Genomic DNA, 15,655 nt, shown 5'->3' on the forward strand with positions numbered 1-15,655 from the left:
CTAATGCTGTTTGGCATGCAAGTAGTCCTGTGTTGTAGCTTCACCAGGTTAATGCCTCATTTTAAGGTATGACTGGTACTGCTCCTGGAATGCCTTCCTGAACCCTTCACTGAACCAGGGTTGATTCCCTGAATTGGTGGTAATGGTGGATTGGGGGATATGCCAGGCCATGGTTGAGTACAATTCTGCTGCTGATGGCCCACAGCGCCTCATGGATGCCCAGTCTTGAATTGCTAGATCTGTTCGAAATCTATCCCATTTAGCATAGTGGTAGTGCCACACAACACAATGGAGGGTATCCTCAATGTGAGGATGGAACTTCGTCTCCACAAGGGCTTTGCTCTGGTCACCTCTACCGATACTGGAATGGACAAATACATCTGCGGCAGGCAGGTTGCTGAGGATGAGGTCAAGTATGATTTTCCCTCTTGTTGGTTCCCTCACCACCTCCGCAGACCCAGTCTAGCAGCTATGTCCTTTAGGACTCAGCCAGCTCAGTCTGTAGTGGGGCTACCAAGCCACTCTTGCTGTTGGACATTGAAATCCCCTAACCAGAGTAGATTCTGCACCCTTGCCACCCTCAGTGCTTCCTCCAAGTGATGCCCGACAAGAAGGAGTACTGATTCATCAGCTGAGGGAGATCACTGCGGGCCTCCAAGGCATCAAAAAGGCGTTCCAGGGGAGCATCACTGAATCAGGGGACTGTAGTTTTTTTGCCTTTCAAGGCCATGTCTTCTGTGCAGCAGTCCTGTGCTGAAGGCACTGAGAGATGTGCATGTGGCTGCACTTTAAATATGGCGCCTGACGTGAGGAAGCAGTGAGGTGATGGCCTGGCAGAGGAATCAGAGGCTGCCCGCCAGTGAAATGGCGTGTTTCCCAGAAATGCAAGATCAATGAGGCAGGATTAGGATGATACGACGTGAAAAGCCGCCACTGAGGCCGGCGGGTATAACATTCTTTTTCCCGCCCGCTAACGCACTTCGTGCAAATCTGGGATGATTCCGCCCTCTGTGCCTCACAACTTATTTTCTACCTATCTTTGTATCATCAGCAAATTTGGCTACAATGCACATCATCCATGTAAACAGATAAGGCCCCAATACTGTTTCCATCAGCGCCCCACTATTTACAGTTTGCTAACCTGAAAATGACCCATTTATCCAGACTCTCCATTTCCTGTTAGTTGGCCAATCCACTTTCCTGCTAATATATTACCTCAACACCATAAGACCTTACCTTGTATAGCAATCTTTTATATGGCACCTAATCGAATGCCTTTTGGAAATCATTGACACTACATTTACTGGTTCCCCTTTATTCGCTCTGCTTGTTACATCCTCAAAGAACTTTAATAAATTTGTCAAACATGATTTCTCTTCCATAAAACTATGTTGACTCTGCTTGTTTGTATTATGATTTTCTAAATGTCCTGCTATTCCTTCCTTAATAAAAGATTCCAGCATTTTTCCAGTGACAGATATTAAGCTAACTGGCCTATAGTTTCCTGTTTTGTCTCCCTCCTTTCTTGAAAAGTGTTGATATATTTACAGTTTTCCAATTTGTTCGGACTTTTCCAGATCTAGGGAACAACCAATCCATCCACTATTCTCTGCAGCCACTTCTTTTAAGACGCTTGGACGCAGGTCATCAGTTTCAGGGAACTTGTCAGACCTAAGTCCCACTAGTTTACCTAATACTTTTTCTCTAATGATAGTGATTTGTTTTAAGTTCCTCCCTCCCTTCCCCCCTTGATTTCTACTGTTCCTGGGATACTTTTAGTGTTGTCTACTGTGAAGACAGATAAAAAATGCTTGTTTGAAGTCTCTGCCATTTGTTTGTTTCCCTTTACCAATTCCAGTCTTATCCTCTAAGGGACCAACTTTTACTTTAGCTACTCTGTCCCTTCTTATATACTTGTAGAAGCTTTTACTGTCTGTTTTTATATTTCTTGCTAGTTAATTCATGGACAGGATTAAGCTTGGCTGTGATGCCCCCTCAAGATCAAGCAGTCCTTGAACTGCTGTTTGGGCTCACTTATGTAAATCAACAGTTCATACAAGATGCAGGACATTTTCTGGCACCTGTGAACAGCACACCAATGCGACTTACCACCTTCATCTGGGGAAGAAGAGGAAAGCATCAAACAAAGGATATTTATGGGAGGAAAAAAATTCCTAATACACCATGAGGTATTGCTGATGTATCAAATATTGAGAAGAACCAAGAAATATACAGAGAGTTATGGATTATAATAAGTGCGAAAGAACCAGAAATTGACTTATATTGGGACACCACCTACTGCAATTTTCATTCTACAAATTGGCTGTGCATACAATGTCCTAAACTGTCCATGTATAGGACAGGACTTGATGATCAGATCAGAAAATAGCAGTCAAATTTGTATTATTCCATTAATAATGTTATGAAATAGGGATTCAATATCACCATTCCTTGAGTACAGCCCAAAATATTCTTAACTTTTCAGATAGCTTGTTCCCATTGGCTATAACTAATAAACTGGGATACAGTAAATCCAGTGCAATTGGTTTTTGGGGGTGTGTTTAACTTTATATGTAACTTCCATCCTGACAGATAATTTAATTTTGTTTTATATTACTTTAAATAAAAGATTCAGGGCAAGTTCTTGTGCTGAAAAAGTAGCTATTCTAGATACTATCTTCCGCAACTTTCAGTCATTAAATATGGGCATTCACCCTCTTTGTTAACAGGATAATCAGCAATATTTTGTACATAGGTTTTCAGGCCTATGAATTTCAAGCTATTTCCCATTTCACAGTTTTGTCCAATAATTACATTGATATATGAAAGGAAATGTCATATGCAAGAGCACATAAAGCTGAACTCATTGGAATGTTTCAACATAATTTTCATATATTGTACTCTCATTGGCCTATGGCATTTTTGTTAATACATGATGACTATAGATTCATACTTACCCTGTCTGAATGGCCAGTTGCCGTTGATAGCACTTTCCCTTTTTTCCAATCCCAGATGCAGACTGTATTTTTGGCATCCAGTCCTACAGAGGCCAAGCGCTGTCAGAAAATTAGGTTAAATATTTCATCATTTAAATAAACAATATATTTGAATATCCCATAAACTCTCTCAAGCATTTCTTTTTCAATTTCATAACAGATAAGTGATTTTATACTTCAAATATTCTGTACTTCCAGAATTGTTAGCTGTTGCAGTCTCCAGAACTATCATAGAAATTTTTTTTATAATTACAAAAGCCTTTAACCATCACTGAACCATATTCAAAAGTTTACTTTGGTTTCAAATGCATTTACAGAATGACTTTTTTATTCATTCCTGGGAAGTGGGTGTCACTGACAAGGTCAGCATTCATTGCCCATCCCTAGATGCCCTTGAGAAGGTGCCGGTGAGCCACCTTTTTCCATGTGGTGTAGGCACACACACAAGTATTGTTAGGGAGGGAGTTCCAAGGTTTTGACCCAGCGACAGTGAAGGAATTGACTATAACTGGCTAAAGGAAAGCCTATGGTGTACACTGCTGATTGCTATCCTTTGACCATAGTGGGAAAATCTTAAAATGTCATTATTATTTGAGCAGAGAATCAGATTTAGTCCTGATAACTGTGAGGGGGGGTGAGGTGGGTGATGAGGGAAAGGGGAGTTCAAAAGGCTGCAAATACTTAGCACTGATGTTCATACATAAAAAGGCATCTTGGATAAGGATCCTATTAGGTTTCTGGTCCCAGTTGGAAATATGCTATATAAATGAATAATTAATTTAAATGAATTACTGATAGAAGAGAAAGAGGAGAAAAATTAAGCTGACATAAATATATTCTTATTATCTTCCTCCATTTAAATTTGCTTCATTTACTCTAACCTCCATTTTTTAATATTGTTCTTTATTATTTCAGTTTTCATTCTCTTTGTTTTTTCTTTCATAATCTTCTTTATCCCTATTTTTCTTTTATTTTCTTTCTTTAATACATGACTGGCTCACCTGACATGATTATCAGAACCACCAGGACACATTTGCAGTTGGAGTAACCAGAGCAACTGACAAACACCCAAATCAAAGAGCACACACTGCACAACGATAAACCACACTTTCAACAGTGAAGTGAAAACCAATGACTAAAGAAACTAAAGAAAACATCAAACTCAAACTTGAAGAAAAACTCTGAAAATTAAGGACCCTTTTAAGAACCTGTAAAAATTAGTTATCACACCAATTAATAGTTCACAGAAGAGCCATGAAAAATATTAAATTTGCCAAAAACAATTTCCAGTCTTGACCAATATTAGAATGGCTATTGATAATGGGAGGAAAAATAGCATTATGCCAAATGAAGTTATATATTCAATGCACAGGGAAGAGATGATGAATAATTTCCCTTTCTTCCCACTTCTCCACTGACTGCAACAAGATGTCTGGAGTATTTTGCCTCCTCCAGGGCTGTTACACTATGCTAGGAACAAACATATAACAAGTTTTCTTGTAAATTTAAAGTCAAATGAAAGGATAAATGTTTATTTTATCACAAAACCCGAAATGCAAAACGCAACAAACACTCACTTCCCAAACGCACAGACCACACACACATAAGAAAAGATCATTTTTTTTAAGAGATATAACATGCATTTACATTATTAGAAGGATAAAACAGAAACAGGACACTTCATTACAGTCCTTAAGATGGTGGTTGAAAATGGTGCAGGTCCGAAAGATTCTCTCCTGATTTCTTGAGGTTGAAAGTTTCTGGCTTTTAGTCTAAATTGCGGTTGAGCCTCTGTAGTGAAGAAATGTAAAAGCAGGTAAAACGTATTAGCCCTTTTTACTGCCTGAGATGACTTCTAAACAGGGTTCTTCCTTTTTGCTGGACTGGGATATCTTCCCTCTGGGTCATCTTCTTTTCCTCGATTAACTGACTTCCTTCCGGCCATTCAAAAAAATACTGTCAGTTTTAGAATATTTCAAAAAACGTCAGTTATAAAGCATCTTTCATCATAAACTGTCTCCGTCATGTGACCATGGTGCCAGCTTTCCACTGTCCACACATCAACATTCCGGCCATGAATAGCATATGACACAATTGTAACAAACTGGGGAAATCGTGTGCCTTGGCAAGCTATGACAAAAGAAAGTCTCAAGAGAAATGTTCCATAATTTTTCCCACTTGGATATTTTCTATTCACTTGTGTGAACCATATGAATGATTAAGAAAAGATGGCAAAATTATCTTGATGTCATTGAGCATTTGCATCAGATCAATAGTTGAATAATGGTACCTGACATTGACCAAGATCTACAGTTGCAACTTTTTGGCTGATTTGCCCCAAATTTATATGCATCGGTAGCTAATCTAAAAGCTAAAGAACAACATTATTCTAATAACTAGATACAGAATCCAGGTTACAAATTGCTCACATTTGCTGATTTCTGTAATTTTTATTTACATACCTGTCCATCAGAATCAAAAGTCAAGCAAGCAACTCCATGCGTGTGAATGTCTTTCAGAATAGAAACCATCTGTACATGGTAAGTATCCCAAATACAGATGTAAGGCTCCTTTCCAACTTGACCTGTTGCAACCAGACTTCTTTCTGGATGTAACGCAAGGCTGCAAAGGAATGAAAGAATCAGTTTGCATTGACATTTCATTATATTTGAATGTTAATGTTTTTTCTTATAAACCAAGAACTAAAGAAGTATTTTGGCCTAGATTTCCTAAAACAGAAAGTTGTATTGCATTTGCCTCATGAGCAATCTATTTTCTACAATGAAATGGGATTATAACAGTGTATTATTTTTATTGTTACAAGTGTGAGGTTTTATAAAACAATTATGTTTTGGACTGCCCCTTTAATTTAAAGCAAAATGTAGTAGTGAAGAAGGTCAGGTGATATGTTATGAGATCTACCCAACTGGAAGCCCATGTGGCTTGGTTACCATGGAGACCAGGTTGAGACTTGCTGAGAGCAAGGTACAAAATGTTCACACCTGGAAACAAAGGCAGGAGCAGCTGGGTTGATGTGGACAAACTGCCTATGAGTTTTTAAAAGAAGAGACAGAGAGGTGTCTCAGAGACAAAAGGCTTTAGCTGGTGTGATTGGCAGAGAGGAGAAGGCTGCAGGTCCTCTGCGAACTACCAGGCAGAACAACAGTCTCTGGTCCAAGAAAGCCATCCCATTGCAATCTAAAGACTGGAAGATTTGTTCTGGAAAGGCTGGGTGAAGAAATCACCAGAACAGGCCTTACTGCTGACAGTCAGTTTAGACATTCTCAGAGGACTGAGGGAGAGGACGTTCAAGGGTCGCTGGATGTTACAACTCAGCGAAACAGAGAAAAGTGAACTTTGGACTGTTTTCTATAAAGACTGTAATCCTGTGGGGAGCATGCTCTAAAGTGTATACATATGCAGCATGGTGTTATCAGTCATGTTAAGACATTAATGAGGGTTATCTTTTCCGTGGTTTAGAATATTAGTTGCCTACTAGGTATTCTTTAGTTGCTATTGCTTTTAGTTAGTTTGTTACAGTAAAAGCCTAAAAATTGAAATCCCATCGCACAATATCTTTAAGTTGTCACTGAGAATTCAAATCTCTTAAAGTCATTGGTCTCTACAAGGATCATAACATAATGCATAACCAACCTAATATTCAGATAATTTTCATTCATCATCCTTAGGTGTAGTGTTCCTTATCTTTAAATAGTTATCCTCCTCATACCCTAGATCTTGTCATTTCATTAGTGACCTAGTTCTTTAGGATGCCTGTGTCCTTTTTTTGTTGTCTGTCCATGTACTGTTTTTCCATGCCATTTTATTCTAAAAAAGTGTTATCCAATAGAGTATCAATTGCCTTAGTTAAAATCTAATTCACCCATTGTTTTTGCAGGGAAACAATAAATATAATTTCAAATATGACTTTAGTCTGGTTTATTTTGCACTGGTCTTCAAGTTCTGTGATCAAGAGTCAAGGTAAATAACATGCTTTGATCTAGACTATTTATTCCTTACAGTAAAATCCTGAATCACAACTTTGCTTCATCATTTCTTCAATAAACATGTTCAGTTTTGCAGTCACTATTGTTCATGTGTTTTTTAATGTACCTTATAGATTTAGAATATAACTTGTAGTTTTAAGAATTCAAGTTTTAACTGTAGAAAATGGGGTAAATGCAATGTAAACATGCTGGGAGGTCATTACACTTAAGGTCAGAATAAAAGAAATAAAACTATAAAATAATAGGTGGAGAAACTTAAACGATGCATGACCTAACTGAAAATGGAAACAGATGACAAACACAGAAAGGAGACTGACCCTCCCAGTTTCTAAGGAAACAAAAGCTGAACCCAGAGTTTGGAAACCAAAACTTCTGGGCAGACTGAAACTAGCTGAGGCTATATAAAGGGACGTGCCATCCAAGCTCAGTTTTTACAGCTTAGAACTGGTGTGTGCAACTTGCAGCTCATTGAGCGAAGTTAGCCAAAGTAAAATGACAGTTAGACCTTCACTGTAAGCAGAGTAAAAAACAAACTTCATCATCCCATGTCGAAGGCTGAGTTTGAATTTTGTGAGGGAACAGAAGCTGGAAGATTGACTGGTTTGAGACTAGTGGAAGAATCTACAGTGGTCCCCAGAGTCTTGTGGCAAATAAAGCAACCAGCAGGTTAGCTTGGAAACATTGGAAAAGCAACCAGAACAGGGACTGAGGCATCCACAAATTAAGAGATGGTAAATGAAAGTTTTACCTGTGAGAATAGCTGGAGCTGAGGAGAATTAAAGATAACTTCCAGAAGACTGCGGCATATGTATGGTTGTTCCCTATAGAAGTAAATAACTTTAAGATATCGTAACATATGAGAGAATTCTTGGGGGAAGTAAGAAATAAATCTAAGAGCCTGGCATATGTGGGTATAAGCTTTGATGTTAACTTAATCATATTTGCTTTGTTTAATTTGTTCTATACACAATAAAATTTGCGTTTTGTTAAAAAATAGTGAAAGCTTGTGGCGTAGTTCTATTGGGTGAAACGAGAAGCGCTGTCAAATCTCAGATGCGCCATCTTGAATTTCTCAAGGTTGTTGCGCAGTTCGTAAAACCTCTCAAGCACTTGATATGGGGGGGTTGGAGGAATTAATGACTCATCTTTTGGGCCAAGTGAAGGGGCACCATATTAATTATTAGTTCACTCCATGGAGAACCAGGCTCAGCTGAGTTCTGCTCTCAAGGTTCCAATAACCAATAAACCAGCATTGTTCCATTCCAACAAGAATCCATCAATTTCTGGAGCTGCTATTCATTCTGTGCGATTTGCCATCTGCTGCTGTCACAGGCAGGGATGAAGGGAGGAAGGCGAATGCCTCCAAGGGGGACGGGTGGCGGGCTGCAGCAAACTCCCTACTCCAAACCTCCAACCTTTCTGGTAAATAGTCATGGTTGACAAGGGCTTATGTGGTAAGACCTTTATGATGCCAAGGCAATTGTCTCTCTGTTGAGTCTAGAGGGTAATGGAGGCAAATTGAATACTTTCTGAGGGAGGGTTCTCACACATGGCTCTTATCACGACAGTCAGTGTGCAATGTCTCCATTCACAGTCATGTATGAAGGGGAGGAACACCCATCTGCTGAGGAAAGCTACAATGATGCACATGCCCCTACTAGGTCCCTCATTAAGCAGACGATAGGTCTCCTGAAGTTGATGTTCAGATGTTTGGACCGCTCAAGCAGGGCTCTCCAATACTCACCACAGAATGTGTCCAGGGTCACCATTGACTGTTGCACCCTGCACAATCTAGCGCTACAAAGGGGGATATCTTGCCTGAGGGAAACATGGAGAAGCGAGATGTCTCCTCTGACAAGGGGGACGTTGAAGGGGATGGAGCTGATGAGGGCCAGGATGTTGCTGAGCCACATGCAGAGGCCACAGAAAGGGTACAATGCAGCAGGCATGGGCATGCCAATTTGATAGCTACCAGATTTCTGGCACAGTAAGCTGCCAACACATTTGTTGCTGGCTTTAAGGCCCAGCACCTTTTTAGGAATCGAAACCAGACATTATTCATCTCTAATGTTCCTTGATTTATAAAGCTGAATTAAATTGCACTAGTTACCATTGGCCTTACAGGTGGCTTGAGCCTTTGCATGCGCCTAACCATGCCAAAATGCGTGCATTGGAGCCTCGACAGCACAGGGGGAGGAATCAGAATCACAGAATCAGGAGGTGGTGGAGTAATGGCATTGTGGCAGGACTAGTAATCCAGAGACCGAGAGTAATACTCTGGGGTCCCAGGTTGAATTCAATAAAAATCCGGCATTAACATTGTCAGAAAAGTCCATCTGCTCCACTAATGTCCTTAGGGAAGGAAATCTGCCGTCCTCACCTGGTCAAGCCTACATATGACTCCAGTCCCACAGCAATGTGGTTGGCTCTTAACTGCCCTCTGAAATGGCTTGGAAGCCACTCAGTTGTATCAAAGGAATCAAAACCAGCCATCAGCCTAGGCACCGGAAACAACAACGGCAAACTCAGCCCTGTCGGCTCTGCAAAGTCCTCCTTACTAACATCAGGGGGCTGTGCCAAATTGGGAGAGCTGTCTCACCAACTAGTCAAGTAACAGCCTGACATTGTCATACTCACAGAAATATACCCTACAGACAATGTCCCAGACATAAACATAACCATCCCTGGGTATGTCCTACCCACTGACAGGACAGACCCAGCAGAGATGGAGGCACAGTGGTATACAGTCAGGAGGGTGTTTCCCCGGGGGTCCTCAACATCAACCTCCATACTCCACAAAGTCTCATGGCATCAGGTTAAACATGGGCAAGGAAACCATCTGCTGATTACCATATACCATGTCCCCTTCAGCTGATGAAACAGTACTCCTCTATTTTGAACACCACTTGGAGGAAGCACTGAGCATGGTAAGGGCGCAGAATGTACTCTGGGTAGAGGACTTCAATGTCCATCACCAAGAGTGGCTTAGTAGCGCCACTACTGACCGAACTGGATGAGTCCTAAAGGACATAGCTGCTAGGCTCGGTCTGTGGCAGGTGCTGAGGGAGCCACAGGAGGGAAAAACACACTTGACCTCATCGTCACCATCTGCCTGCCGCAGATGCGTCTGTCCATGACAGTGTTGGTAAGAGTGACCACCACACAGTCCTTGTGGAGACAAAGTCCCATCTTCACAATGAGGATACCCTCCATCGTGTTGTGTGGCACTGCCACCATGCCGAATGGGAGAGCAACTCAAGACTGGGCATCCATGAGGCGCTGTGCACCATCAGCAGCAGCAGAATTGTACTCAACCACAATCTGTAACTTCATGGCCTGGCATATCCCCACTCTACCGTTACCACCAAGCCAGGGGCATGCCAGAAGCAGCACCAGGCATAGTTAAAAATGAGGTGTCAACTTGGTGAATCTATAACACAGGACTACCTGCATGCCAAACAGCAGAAGCAGCAAGTGATAGACAGAGCTAAGCGATTCCATAACCAATGGATCAGATCTAAGTTCTGCAGTCCTGCCATATCCGTTGTGAACAGTGGTGGATGATTAAACAGCTGGAGGGGGGAGGCTCCACAAATATCCCCATCTTTGATGATGGGGGAGCCCAATACATCAGTGCAAAAGATAAGGCCGAAGCATTTGCAACAATCTTCAGCCACAAGTGCCGAGTGGATGATCCATCTCGGCCTCCTCCAGAGGTCCCCAGCATCACAGATACCAGCCTTCAGCCAATTCAATTCACTCCACATGATGTCAAGAAATGGCTGAAGGTATGGATACTGCAAAGGCTATGAGCCTTAACAATATTCCAACAATAATACTGAAGATTTGTGCTCCAGGACTTGCCGCACTCCTAGCCAAGCTGTGCCAGCACAGCTACAACTCTGACATCTACCCGGCAATGTGGAAAATTGCCCAGGTATGCCCTGTACACAAAAAGCAGGGCAAATCCAACCCAGCCAATTACCACCCCATCAGTCTACTCTCGACCATTAGTAAATTGATGGCAAGGGTCATCAACAGTGCTATCAAGTGGCACTTGCTTTGCAATAACCTGCCAGGGCCACTCAGCTCCTGACCTAATTACAGTCTCGTTTCAAGCATGGACAAAAGAGCTGAACTCCAAAGGTGAGGTGAGAGTGACTGTCCTTGACATCAAGGCAGCATTTGACTGAGTGTGGCATTTGACTGAGTGCAAAACTGGGATCAATGGGAATCAGTGGGAAAACTTTCTGCTGGTTGAAGTCATACCTAGCACAAAAGAAGACAGTTGTGGCTGTTGGAGATCAGTCAGCACCGGGAGGCAGTGGCATAGTGGTATTGTCACTGAACTGGTAATCCAGAGAGATAATCTGGGTACCCGGGTCCGAATCCCACCATGGCAGATGGTAGAATTTGAATTCAATAAATACCAGGAATTAAAAGTCTAATGATGACCATGAAACCACTGTTGATTGTCATAAAAACTCATCTGGTTCACTAATGTCCTTTAGAGAAGGAAATCTGCCGTCCTTACCTGGTCTGGCCTACATGTGACTCCAGACCCACAGCAATGTATTTGACTCTTAAAAAAAAATAGGATGGGCAATAAATGCTGGCCTAGCGATGCCCACATCCCAAGAATGAATAAAACAAATCTCAGTTCCAGGTCATCGTTGCAGGAGTTCCTCAGGGGTAGTGTCCTAGGCCAGCCATCTTCAGCTGCTTCATCAATGACCTTCCTCCAATATAAGGTCAGAAACCTTCTATCATAAGGTGAGAAGTGGGGACTTTCGTTGATGATTGCACAATATTCAGCACTATTCACGACTCCTCAGACACTGAAGCAGTCCATGTCCAAATGCAGCAAGACCTGAAAACTATCCAGGCTTGGTCAAGTGTCAAGTAACGTTCATGCCACACAAGTGGCAAGCAATCAAGCAATGCCCATCTCCAGCAAGAGAGAATCCTTTGTCATTCAATGGCATTACCATCGCTGAATTCCCCCACTATCAAGATCCTGGGAGCTACCATTGGCCAGAAACTGAACTGGACTAGCTATATAAATACTGTGGCTACAACAGCAGGTCAGAGGCTAGGAATCCTGCCGTGAGTAACTCACCTCCTGACTCCCCAAAGCCTGTCCACGTTCTACAAGGCACAAGTCAGGAGTGTGACGGAATACTCTCCACTTGCCTGGATGAGTGCAGCTCCAACAACACTCAAGAAGCTTGACACCTCCCACGGAAAAATAGCCCACTTGATTGGCGCCTCATTCACAAACATTCACACCTTCCACCACCGACGCACAGTGGCAGCAAGATGCACTGCAGCCACTCACCAAGCCTCCTTAGACAGCACCTTCCAAACCCATGACTGCTCCCTTCTAGGGCAGCAGACACATGGGAACAGCACCACCTGGAAGTTCCCCTCCAAGCCACTGACCATCCTGACTTGGAAATGTATCGCCATTCCTTCACTGTTGCTGGGTCAAAATCCTGGAACTCTTTCCCTAACAGCACTGTGAGTGCACCTACATCACATGGACTGCAGCGGTTCAAGAAGGCAGCTCACCACCACCTTCTCAAGGGCAATTAGGAATGGGCAACACATGCTGGCCCAGCCAGCGACGAATATCAAATCTATAGTCACCATTATTGGAAGCAATATCAAATCTAAAGTCACTCATGTAACCCTGACACCTGCTCCTTGCTCCCAAAGGGGGGCCAAGCTGGCAGAGAGCTCTTTTGGGTAGAACCAGGTAGATGGGTCCACAGGGTGGAGCAGCACGTAAACACCATTTGAAGTCCCTCATAATCGCTGCTCTGTGCAGGTTGATGAGGGATGATAGCATTCCTGCCCCCCGCCACCCCTACCCCCGGCAATCGTCCTTGCACTTCATAAACCCATATCCCTTGAAATCTTTATCATATGGATAATTTTCAAGGAAACATTATAGTCCACTCACGGAGTGCCTCACCTGCACTATGTGTTGCTGATGTGCAATCACTCCAGACCCTCCAAACGCAGAGACCCTTACAGAGTCCTAGATGGCCTTAGCAGTAGTGCGAGACCATGATGCATGACAGTGGACACCCCACCCAAGGCAAACTTCTTTTATGCATGGGCCTGTTAGAGCTGCTGATGCTTCACATGGATAGCCTCACAGTCCTTGCCATGGTCCAACCCAGGCCCATTTTACTCTCTCTCTCCTCATTCACTGAAACCCCGGTCCTTCAATGATGTCCAATGCACTTTGGTTGCTAACCCTTTAGGCGAGTTCTACTGACACCCTTGAAACGAGCAGGCAACACAATTCTCTATGTGAGGTCTGACAAAGGCTTTAGCCAAATGCACACACACTTCTTAAATCCTACGCTCAAATCCCTCTTGCACTCGAGGCTAATGTGCTCATTGCCTCCTTAATTGCTGCCTTTACCTGCTGTCAACTCAAAATGATAAATCACCAAGAAAGGCTATTCACGATCCAACGTGCCCACCACAGTTTCCTCCAGACATGTAGGACAGCCTCTCTGTTGTCTACTGTTAAGAAGACAGTGTAGAGCTTCAGTCTCTCAGCCCTGAAAATGCATCTACAGTGTTCCTCGCATAGCAGATTTAACTCGTCTCAAGTATTCATGGCATCCACCCACATCTGACATCAGGGCAACAGCAGCAGGATATGCAATGACTTTGATGAATACATTTTCAGAGGTCAGAGCATGGTGAGCTGCAAGAAATGGCTTGCAAGGGGAGTGGCCAGGCAGCACAATCACAATTAATAGCCAGTGTTTAATCATACACATGTGGGATTATTGAGTAATCACTATATTGATAAAGTAGGAGAGTTGAATCTATAGGAGTTCCTGATCTGACACTGATAGGGGCCCACATTCCAAAGAACTTCAATGGCCATGACCATTGAGGTAACTAGCAGCTAGATGGAATCCAGGAGAATTCCAAACAGTGAAAGTGAACCTATATTTATAAGTGCCCAAACTATATACAATGAGCCTACACCCCTGCCATCCGTGTGCATTTCAATACTTCTTAATTTTTCTTATCCTACCGCTACGTCTAGGTGCGGGCCCCACATTCGGAGCTGAGGTGGAGGCGGCCTACTGACTGCTGTGCCCTTTTGACTGTGATGAGTTTGGTGGGCGTCCTCTGGTAGCGTGAAGCCTAGAGGGCCCCAGGCTGCTAAGGGTCTCCTGTTCAGACACAGGTGCACTCTCCTCGGCCTGACCTGCTGGAGGCAAGGGGGTCACTGGCAGAGGGGAGGTGGAGCAGCAAGGCACCTTGGGAGTGTCCTGGGATGAAGCCCCTGGAGTTCCTGGCTGGCACTCATCCTACCTGTGGGTGCCCAATGGCACCTCCCTGACTCCTTGAGGAGGAGGCACGTGGAGGGAGGTTGAAGTGCCCCATCCCTCTCACACCCAGCCACTGCTGCACTGCGCCAATGTCTAGTGCAATGGAGTGCAGGTCCAAGTGCATATCCGGCAGGAACAGTGCGTTCTGCTCAACCTGGGTCCCAAGGCGGCAATGACCCTTTCCATGGAGGCAGCCAAGCACTCACATGCTGGAGTCACAACAGCAGACAGAACATGGACAGACTCCTCCAGCCTTTGGTCCAGTCTGCACAAGGTTTCTGGCAACACTGCGATGCTCCCCTGCCTATCTCTGCATCTCCAACAGGTCTCTTAGGGCCAAGTCCAAAGGCTCGCCACCTGCTTGGAGTTCAGCAAGGGCCTGGTTTCCACTAGTCCTCCGAGTGTCAGTGACCTCGGCTGTCACTGCCTCCGCCAGCTATGGACCCATGTCAGTGATGTGCTGTCCAGATTGTGACCCTGAGCCTGCTCTAGAACTTGGACCCACTAAGGTGAGTTTATCTGCACTGATGGAGGGTGCAGGTGAACCCCGTGATGGTGCATCCTCTGAGGATTCTGGGGTGTCCTCTGAGGATTCTGAGGCATCCTCCTCAGAGGTGGGTTTGGGACTGGGGTGATGTCTGGTCCGGGTTGCAGTCCTCCCCAATTTCTTGTTGATACCGGGAATGAGAAAAGAAAGATTTAGTGGCTGGTTAAGCATCAAAAACGTCTCTCAGTTAGCGGATGCCTTCGAAAATTGCAAACTGGAGACACCCTCACTGGCTGCCTGGAGGAGTCCTATCTCATCCTCAGCACAGGCACAGTCCTGCTCCTCCCCAGCTTGCTCAGCTGCCATCTCCTCATATTGGCTCAGGGCTCTGATCTCAGCCATTCCCCCTCTAGTCTTCGCCTGCTCCTGCTTGTTGTGGGTGTTCTTCTCCTGCAAAAAGGTAGAGCGATTGATTGTGATCCCAATGGTTGCATGAGCAGTTCAGGAGCATGCGTGCCTATGGCAGTTGCTGAGCCCTCCCTACAAAATGATTAAAAGCTATTTGACCTGCCACTGATATGAGATTGAGAGCATAAAGTGGCTGGTATACATTCAGTGATAATGCTCCAACTGCTGGTCATCCTTAAGCATTTGAATCCTTAGAGTGCCTGATGCCCTTATGAAAGTGTCAGTTTGCAGCGAGTAGATAGTGTATTTACCCTGGCAGAGCACATCAGGTCATTCATCTTCTTCCTATTCTGCTGGCCATTTTTTTTGTGGGCCCAAGCTGCCATGGTC

The 15,655-nt window shown here is 43.7% G+C and overlaps 1 protein-coding gene across 1 annotated transcript in view; it reads right to left on the bottom strand.

The window, feature by feature from the left end:
- LOC144689682 (echinoderm microtubule-associated protein-like 6) overlaps window positions 1-15,655 on the bottom strand; it is a 693,547-nt gene that overhangs the window by 602,670 nt on the left and 75,222 nt on the right. Inside the window, exons 2-3 of the mRNA XM_078556972.1 lie at window positions 5,459-5,618; window positions 2,958-3,056 (exon numbers count right to left, since the gene is read on the bottom strand). Coding sequence (XP_078413098.1) covers window positions 2,958-3,056; window positions 5,459-5,618 — 259 coding nt within the window. The remainder of the gene's footprint in view (window positions 1-2,957; window positions 3,057-5,458; window positions 5,619-15,655) is intronic.

The sequence above is a fragment of the Cetorhinus maximus genome, chromosome 14 (genome assembly GCF_964194155.1).
Source record: "Cetorhinus maximus chromosome 14, sCetMax3.hap1.1, whole genome shotgun sequence".
NCBI lineage: Eukaryota > Metazoa > Chordata > Chondrichthyes > Lamniformes > Cetorhinidae > Cetorhinus > Cetorhinus maximus.